Source organism: Aotus nancymaae, unplaced genomic scaffold (genome assembly GCF_030222135.1).
Source record: "Aotus nancymaae isolate 86718 unplaced genomic scaffold, 86718_ANA_hifiasm-v0.15.2.pri h1tg000064l_0, whole genome shotgun sequence".
Taxonomy (NCBI): domain Eukaryota; kingdom Metazoa; phylum Chordata; class Mammalia; order Primates; family Aotidae; genus Aotus; species Aotus nancymaae.
Window position 1 is genome coordinate 4712634 of NW_026988478.1, and position 9821 is coordinate 4722454.

The 9821-nt window shown below is 44.2% G+C and overlaps 1 protein-coding gene across 2 annotated transcripts in view; it reads right to left on the bottom strand.

Annotated features, from left to right (window-relative positions):
• The window catches only part of SEC11A (SEC11 homolog A, signal peptidase complex subunit), a 47598-nt gene extending 38443 nt beyond the window's left edge, over positions 1-9155 (bottom strand). The window contains exon 1 of one of the 2 annotated variants that reach the window (XM_012449050.2): positions 8996-9155. In XM_012449050.2, the coding sequence (XP_012304473.1) occupies positions 8996-9046 (51 nt within the window). In that variant the 5' untranslated portion in view covers positions 9047-9155. The remainder of the gene's footprint in view (positions 1-8995) is intronic. The other variant, XM_012449057.2, reaches the window with a different exon arrangement.
• Positions 9156-9821: the final 666 nt, after the last annotated feature.

Below are 9821 nucleotides of genomic sequence, written 5' to 3' on the forward strand. Positions count from 1 at the left end.
CCGCCTCGGCCTCCCAAAGTGCTGGGATTACAGGCGTGAGTCACCGTGCCTGGCCGATGCTGTTTTTTCTATACCTAGGATTCATTAGTCAAGGAATTAAAGGATAGGAATGGGTGTGACTCCTCTCATTATTACCCCTAATGATCTGCTAGTGAAATTTCTGCTTCCAGACTGGGGCGGTGGCTTACACCTGTAATCCCATACTGGAGTACAGTGGTGTGACCTTGGCTCACTACAACATCTACTTCTCGGGTTCAAGCAATTTTCCTGCCTCAGTCTCCCAAGTAGCTGGGATTACAGGTGCACACCACCATGCCTGGCTAATTTTTGTCTTTTTAGTAGAGATGGGGTTTCACCATGTTGACCAGGCCAGTCTCGAACTCTTGACCTCAAGTGATCCACCCGCCTTGGCCTCCCAAAGTGCTGGGATTACAGGTGTGAGCTACCGTGTCTGACTTGATTTAAAGGTTTTAATTCACAAAGGTTTTAATCCACCCATCAGGGGACAGAATGGTTCCATTAAACTGAATGTTAAGACTGCTACTTGGGGCCAGGAGCGGTGGCTCACTCCTGTAATCCCAGAACTTTGGGAGGCTGAGGCAGGTGGATCATGAGATCAGGAGTTAATGACCAGCCTGGCCAAGATGGTGAAACCCCATCTCTACTAAAAACACACAAAAAAATTAGCCAGGAACAGTGGCACATGCCTGTAATCCCAGCTGTTCAGGAGGCTGAGGCAGGAGAATCACTTGAACACGGGAGGCGGAGGTTGCAGTGAGCCGAGATCGTGCCATTGCACTCCAGCCTGAGCAACAGAGTGAGACTCCATCTCAAAGAAATATAATAATAATAATAATTTAAAAAAAAAAAGACTGCTACTTGGTCACTTTGGGCTCCTCATGCCAGAGAACCAAAACGCAGCAGGGTTATAATTGGCTAGTGTGATTGACCCTGACCATCAGAGAGAAACAGCGTTGCTACCATACCATGGGAAGCAAGTGTAACTGGATATAGAGGATCTCTGAGGCCCCTCTTAAAGTCAGTGAAAACTCCAACAACCCAATTCAGGTAGAATTTCTTTTTTTTTTTTTTGAGACAGAGTATCGCTGTCTCCCAGGCTGGAGTACAGTGGCGGAATCTCAGCTCACTGCAGCCTCTGCCTCCCAGGTTCCAGCGATTCTCCTGCCTCAGCCTCCTGGGTAGCTGGGATTACAGGTGCACACCACCATGACCGGCTAATTTTTGTATTTTTAGTAGACACGGGGTTTCACCACGTTGGCCAGGTTGGTTTCGAACTCCTGACTTCAGGTGATCCACCCGCCTTGGCCTCCCAAAGTGCTGGGATTACAGGTGTGAGCCACTGCGCCCAGCCTAGGTAGGACTTCTTATGACAACCCTTCAGTAAATAAGGGTAGGCCACCCCATCAGGCAAGAAACTATGACTGATTTAGGTTCTTGCTGAGAGAAGAGAAAGAAAACAGCTATGATCATGTGACCAATTATAGAAACAAAGGATAGTTATCTCAGAAATGTAACTTTTGTTTAATCTTTACTCGAAAGCTAATATGATTATAACAGGTGTGTATAGATGCCATGTGGACAAAGTGTAGACTCATAGTGTTGTGTTTTGTCAACTTGGTTAAGTGAGAACTAGGTTTCCCCAAAACTCCTTCCCTGAATGGTTCTGGGTTAGAGCTGGCCAAAAATAAATCTGCCCAAGATTTGGAAGGTAAAGTGCAGCAGCTGCAATTATGCAGAAGGGCACTGTAGTTAGAGGTGGTGAGACAGACACTGAGGCGATAGCAGAATCCAGCTCTTCTGGCTGACTCAGAGACTAGATAGACAAGCAACAGCCTCCCGCGGATCTCTCCATCTGCTCTTCTTTGCAGTCTCACTCCAGCAGCTAGACATGGAATCCTGTCCCAGACTCCATGGCAAGCTTAAATCTGTCCAGTGCTTCAGAAGAGCTGCTTAGTGACATTACTCCGGGTCTCTACTCCCACTTTTAGATGCTTACTTATCCAGCTTCTCCCCCAATTGTGTGAGGTTTTTTGTTTTTTTTTTGAGATGCAGTCTCGTTCTGTCTCTAGGCTGGAGTGCAGTGGCACGATCTCAGCTCACTACAACCTCCACCTCCCAGGTTCAAGCAATTCTCCTGCCTCAGCCTCCCGAGTAGCTAGGACTGCAGGTGCATACCTGCAGCATACCACACCCAGCTAATTTTTGTCTTTTAAACAGAGACAGGGTTTCACTATGTTGGCCAGGATGGTCTCAATCTCTTGACCTCGTGATCCACCCATCTCAGCCTCCCAAAGTGCTGGGATAATAGGCGTAAGCCACCGCACCTGACCGGGGTTTTATTACTATAACAAATCCATTATTCCATAATATTCATAGTAGTTCTTCTTCCCAGACTAAACCCTGACTGATAAACCATGTTTTTTGGACAAAATTTTCTGTCCCTGTAAATACCTTAACTGTTTGGATTATACATCTCACTTTCTTCCTTGAGCAGAAAAGATAACCCTTTTGAAGAAGAGTTAAAAACACAGTTTCTGCTTAAGGGGAGCTCGTATTTACTGCTGTAGGCTTGTGCCATCTGGTTGTGGAAATGAATAATCATCCTTGTCTTTATGTCATTTATGAAGATAATGTTATGAAAAAATAACAGATGTAAAATATCAAGGAATGGTAGCAGGAAAATATCTTTAATTGTTACTGTGGTACTGTATTCTAGATTTACTTAGTTACACAGAATAAAGAATAATTTCTAGCTCTTCAAAAGAATATACCAGTAGGGCATAATGGCTCACACACCTGTAATCCCAATACTTTGGGAGACCAAGGTGGGTGAATCACTTGAGGTCAGGATTTCAAGACCAGCCTGACCAACATGGTGAAACCCTCTTTACTAAAAAAAATGCAAAAAAAATTAGCTGGGTGTGGTGGTACACGCCTGTAATCCCAGTTATTCAGGAGACTGAGGCAAGATAATTGCTTGAACCCAGGAGGCAGAGGTTACAGTGAGATGGCACCATTGCACTCTAGCCTAGGTGACAGAGCGACATTCTGTCTCAAAAAAAAAAAAAAAAAGGATATACCTGTTGATGTGAACTGCAGTTTACAATAAAATTTTACTTGTGATTTTCTTGTATATATAATGGAGACTGATATCAATATTTCTACATTGAAACTTGGCAATTCATTAATAAATCTTATACCCTGTCAGTAATATTTTCCTGATTCTAAATAAGACCAGATTATTTGTCCATAATCAAGAAAAGCAGTGGCTTTATCCTCTCTTTTGGATACACCTCCTATTTGCTTCACATTTATTCATACTAGGTCCACGTCTAAGAAAAACCTCCTAGGTTTCTGTATGTTTCACTAGAGGGACAATTCGTTTAAAAAAAAAGTACCAAAGATATCTAGGCAACAGGGCGAAATCTCGTCTCTATAAAAAACACAAAAATTAACCAGGCATGAGATGGAGTCTCACTATGTTACCCAGGCTAGGTGTGCACCTGTAGTCCCAGCTAGTCAGGAGGCTGAGGTGTGAGGATGGCTTGAGCGCAGGGAGTTGAGGCTGCAGTGAGCTGTAATCACATCACTGCACTCCAGCCTGGGTAACAGAGTGAGAGCTTGTCTCAGAAAAAAAGAAAAACAAAAAGCTATCTAGAAATCCTTAAGATACCACTGCAGTAACAGTTAAGAGTTGGGTGATCCTAAGAGATAGGAAGATATGAAAAGAACAAAGGATCCTATTAAGTCTCAAGGACTTTACATTTAGGCAGGAAGGCATACAGATAATTAAAACCCAGAGAAATGCAAAATTCAATGAAGCAATGTAAGTGGCCTGGGGGGAGCTAAGCACACATTTATGAGAGTCTGCTTAGTCCCTTCGGGGCTCAGCCAGGGCCAATAAAATAGTCACATCCCAGCCAATAAAAAAATCTTAGCAAGCAGAGAAGTGATTCCAAAAATTACATGTGACATACATGTAACATAATAATTTGGCGTAACATACTTATTTTATTAGTGAGTAAATATCTTTCTTTCTTTTTTTTTTTTTAAGAGATGGGACCTCACTATGTTGCCCAGGCTAGACTTGAACTCCTTGGGCTCAAGCAATCGTCCTGCCTCAGCCTCCCTGAGCAGCTGGTACTACAGGTGCTCCACCACACCTAGCTATCATTTTTAACCCCAGAATGATTTCTAATTAAAAATAGAATGTTTGCCGGGCGCGGTGGCTCACGCCTGTAATCCCAGCACTTTGGGAAGCCGAGGCGGGTGGATCACGAGGTCAAGAGATCGAGACCATCCTGGTCAACATGGTGAAACCCCGTCTCTACTAAAAATACAAAAAATTAGCTGGGCACGGTGGCGCATGCCTGTAATCTCAGCTTCTCAGGAGGCTGAGGCAGGAGAATTGCCTGAACCCAGGAGGCAGAGGTTGTGGTGAGCCGAGATCACGCCATTGCACTCCAGCCTGGGTAACAAGAGTGAAACTCTGTCTCAAAAAAAAAAAAAATAGAATGTTTAAGGGAAAGTGTGCATAGTGTTAATATTCTTATGTTAAGAACTGTTCATATTTGTTTTTGGTTTTTGTTTTCTTTGTTTTTTGAGACAGAGTCTCGTTCTGTTGCTCAGGTTGGAGTGCAATGCTGTGATCTTGGCTCACTGCAACCACTGTCTCCTGGGTTCAAGCAGTTCTTCTGCCTCAGCCTCCCTAGTAGCTGGGATTACAGGTGCACGCCACCACACCTGGCAATTTTTTGTATTTTAAGTAGAGACGGGGTTTTGCCACGTTGACCAAGCTGGTCTCAAACTCCTGACTTCGTGATTCACCCACCTCAGCTTCCTAAAGTGCTACAGGCACAAGCCACTGCGCCCGGCCAAAACTAAACATACTCTTATCATACAATCCAGCAATCATACTTCTTGGTATTTATACCCAGCAAAGTAGAAATCTTATGTCTACACAAAACCTGAACATGAATATTTATGGCGGCCTTATTTATAATTGTCAAAACTTGGAAGCAACTAAGATGTCCTTCAATAGGTGAATGGATAAAATGTAATATATCTATAAAAAGGAATATTATTCAAAACTTTAAAAAATGAGTTATCAAGCCATGAAAAGGCACGGAGGAAATTTCCGTGCATACTGCTAAGCAAAGAAGCCAATGTCATGTATAACATTTTGGAAAAGGCAAAACTATGGAGACAGTTAACAGATCCATGGTTGCAGGGGATGAAGGGGGGAAGGGATGAAAAAGCAAAGCACAGAGGATTTTTAGGGCAGTGAAAATACTCTGTATAATACTATAATGGTAGATACATGTCATTATACATTCATCCAAACCCCTAGACTGTACGACACCACCAAGAGTGAATCCTAATGGAAACTATGGACATTACTAAGTATGATGTGTCAATGTAGATTCATCAATTAACAATGTACCAATCTGGTAGGGGATGTTGATAATGGGGAAGGCTCTGCATGTGTAGGGGCAGAGTATTTGGGAAATCTCTGTACCATCCTTTCAATTTTGCTATGAACCTAATACTGCACACACATAAAATAAGTCTTAAAAAAAAGTAAATAGAGAAAAAAACTGATTAAAACTTCTGTTTTGTTTATTTTGAGACTGAGTCTCATTCTGGCCCTGGCTCAATCTCGGCTCACTGCACCCTCCACCTCCCAGGTTCAAGCAATTCTCCTACCTCAGCCTCCTGTGTAGCTGGGATTACAGGAACCCACCACCACGCCTGGCTAACTTTTATTTTTAGTAGAGACGGGGTTTTGCCATGTTGGCCAGGCTGGTCTCGACCTCCCGACCTCAAGTGATCTGCCTACCTCAAGTGATCTGCCTCCCAAAGTGTTGGAATTACAGGTATGAGCCACCGTGCCCAGCACAAAAATTGATTAAAACTTCCAAGAATACATACTCTATGATTCCATTTATATAAAATGCAAACCCCTCTATACTGATAAAAAGCATATTAAAGGTGGGCCAGAAGGGGTCTTGCAGGTGATATGTATGTTCTATATCTTGACTGTGATCAGTATACATAAGTGTAAAAACTTATCAAACAGTACACTTTAAATGGATGGAGTTCATTTACTAAAGTATTCGTCTGTGGATCTGGTAAGAAAAAAAGTAAAACTCAAACAAAATAATCAGACAATATATATGTAATGTGTAATTAGGTATAAGCAGAAAAGTCATGCAAATGATAGCAACTTTTAGAGGAATAAAACAAAATTCTAGTTTGCCTCTTTCATTTGTTCTCAGTAACTACAGGCTTTGTCAATTCTTTTCCCTAAATGTTATGTACAGATAAAGACCTCATTTCATAACTCTCCCTCACCCCATCATATCCAAACTCTCCTATTCATTCCTAACAACCTCTGGGAGGCCAGAGGGGATAATTTTACCATTTAAACTTCCACTAACCCTGAATGTCCTGGATGCAATGAATTCTGAATCACAATAACTCTATATTAGAGAAACACAGGGCAGAGTAGCCTACTCATTCTATCTTCATGTTTCTGTTTTCTCTTCCTGTCCATTTTGTTAGAGGATTTATTACACAGTTTTGTAGTAATTGACATTTTTCTTTGTTTCTCTTTTAGACTGATAAACTCTTTGTGGGCAGGAAGAGTACTTTGTATCTCTCTCCAGCTTTAGTGCCTACCTGACAGGTTTGCAAGTGCTGAGCGAATTCCTCCCCTTTTGATCACAGGAATGCTAACTAACCCACAAAGATGATGCTATTAAGGTCTTTCAAGATGCAGCTTCAATGCTAGTTTCTCCTTGAAGCTGTTTGTAATGCCCTGACTGGAATCTCTCACAATTTTCCCACCAATGCTAAAACGGGTCATATCCTCTTTTATTCAAGTGTCCAGGCTTTGGAGTAAGACCTGAGATCAAATCCAAGTCCTGCCATTTACTTTCTATCTTAAACAAATCACTAAAGCTCTCTAACAAATCAACCACAGAGCAACCAATACTTACCACGTGCCAGATACTGTTCTGAGTGTTTTATATGAATTAACTCACTTAACCTTCACAGGGACCCTACATTCGTACAACACAGTCAATGCAACTAATGTCACCTAAGTATACACTTTAAAATGGTTAAAATGGCATATTTTATGATGTATATCTTTTTATCACAATGAAAGTAAACATAGGCACAGAGAGGTAAGTAATCTGCTCAAAGTCACACAGCCAGTACGCAGCAGAGCTACTTCAAACCTCAGAAGTCTAGCTTTAGAGTCCATACTCTTAACTTCTATATTGTATTGCTTCTCACAAAGTCTTATTTTCTTTGTAATATAAGAACAGCATTACCTACTTTACAGGTATTTACAGGTATATAAAGTGCTTCACACATGACAAGCGCTCAAAAAGGTTATTTGTTGTTTTGCCTTAGTCCTTTTCTACACATTTAGACCCCCTGAAGGCCAAGTCTTTCTTAACTATCTTTGCATTTCTCTCATCGTACCTAGCATAGAGTACAACAAATAGCAGACTCGAAATAAATACTTTCTTCAGAGGAATGTCTGTGGCATCTAGAAACCCAAATATGGATTAAAAAAAAAAAAAAGACAACAGTATACAAGTGAAAATTTGAAGTGTTATTACAGACATAAAGTAACATTTGTGCAATTTTTATAGAATGCTCAATTCTGACTGATGGAATTGACACTGAGCTAGCTAAGGTCTGAAGGGGAAGTAAGGGGAGATGGTATATCTACTTCCCTAGATGGCAGTTATAAGTACTACAAAATCCAAGTCCAAGGAAAAAAAATCCTTAATCGTGACATCAGAATAATCATAACAGTAAAATACTGTTTAAAACAAAAACAAACAAACAAACAAACAAAAAGGCCAGACGCAGTGGCGCACGCCTGTAAACCCAGTAATTTGGGAGGCCGAGGTGGATGATCACCTGAGATCAGGGGTTCGAAACCAGCCTGGCCAACATGGAGAAACCCCGTTTCTACTAAAAATACAAAATTAGCTGGGCATGGTGGTGCATGCCTGTAATCCCAGCTACTCAGGAGGCTGAGGCAGGAGAACCGCTTGAACCCGGGAGGCGGAGGTTGCGGTGAGCCAAGATTGCGCCCTTGCACTCCAGCCTGGGCAACAAGAGCGAAACTCAGTCTCAAAAAAAAAAAAGTTCAACGCAGCAAAACTCGGCTCTACAGACACACTTGATGCAGAAGACAAAACAGAGTAACCTTTCTAAGGACTAAATAATTACAACAGTATTCTCAGTACTATTTGGCATACGATCTAGAAGATCAAGGTAAACAGTAAAGACAAAATGAGGAGACCTACATTTCCAGATCCCCGTGGCACTGATATTGGACTGTAAAACCACAGATTCTCAGGGCTGCCACCTTAGTGCTAAGCGGACGCAAGGGCAAGTAGTCTAACTGTTCCAACTCGGACGGAGCTCAGAGTGGTCCAAGTCAAAGTCGGTGCAGTCCACTATGGCTCAGCTCTACGAAAGGGTTGCAAGGAGCTGAAAGCAGCAAAACGGCTTTTGTGGGGCCTACAATAGCCATCCTGAACGCCCCAGAAACCAGCTAAACCTCGTCTCTCCCGAATCCACCTGGAGTCGCTCCGATGGAGAAATCAAGAGTCTGCCGCCTTAAAATGTCTAAAACAATAAGCAACCCCAACTTCCACTTTCAAAGCGCGTACGGTTTCCATTTGCTCCCCTGCCTCAGTGGAAGGAATGGAACATGAAGACACCGCTTCCCGCCCCGCCCCAGGTAGGCTCTGAATCAGTTGGGGGTTAAAAATAATGAGACGGGCAAGGCAGCCTCTGGCCACAGACTCCAAAGAAAGGGAACGACCCGGGCATCAGACCGGAACAGACCCTCACACCGGGGCCCTGGGGTCAGCCGGGCCCCGCAGCAGCAGCCTCGAAGGGACAAGAAGAGCCAGGAGAAAAAGAGAGTGGCCAAGCTCACCTGCCTCTTGTTCATCCGCCGCACATCGTCCAAAAAGTCTAGAGACAGCATGGCGGGGACGGCGAGCAGGACACCGGCAAGGGAGAGGGCGCGATGACCAGCGGGCGGAACGACTGGCGCTCGGGTCAGGCTCACACTATACAGGACCCCGCAGTGCCTGCACTTCCGCTTCCGGGGCGGGAGCCGGCAGGGTCTGGCACGGTCCCGCCCCTTCGCTGCGGAGAGCGGACAAAGAGACTCACTACCGTGCTAGTCCAGTCTCAGGGCTTGGCCTCGCCATGGGAGGGTTCTCCCGCTCTGGCTCTCTCAAGAGAGCCAAGAACCGACTGGATGCCACTTCTTGGGATCTGCCCCGCGGCCCCTCACCGAGGCGGCGACCTAGGTTCAGGTGGGGAGGCAGCCCTGCCACCTTCGGAAGGCGGGCCCCTGTGCACGCCAGGCCAATCGCGAGCAACTTCTCCGGTGTGGGCGGGTATGGGTGTGGCAATGGACGGGTAGTTTGTCCGTGAGTTCTCAGGTCGAGCAAGTCTTCCGCGCTACGGAAAGCTGACGAGGTGCTCTTTTTCTTTTCTTTTCTTTTTTCTTTTCAACAGGGTCTCGCTGTGTCGCCTAGGCTGGAGTGCAGTGGCGCAGTCTCGGCTCACTGCAACATCCGCCTCCCGGGTTCAGGCGATTCTCCTATCTCAGGCTCCCAATTAGCTGGGATTACAGGTGCGCGTCACCATGCCTGGTTAATTTCTGTATTTTTAGTAGAGATGGGGTTTCACTCTGTTGGCCAGGCTGGTCTCGAACTCCTGAGCTCAGATGGTCCGCCCGCCTTGGCCTC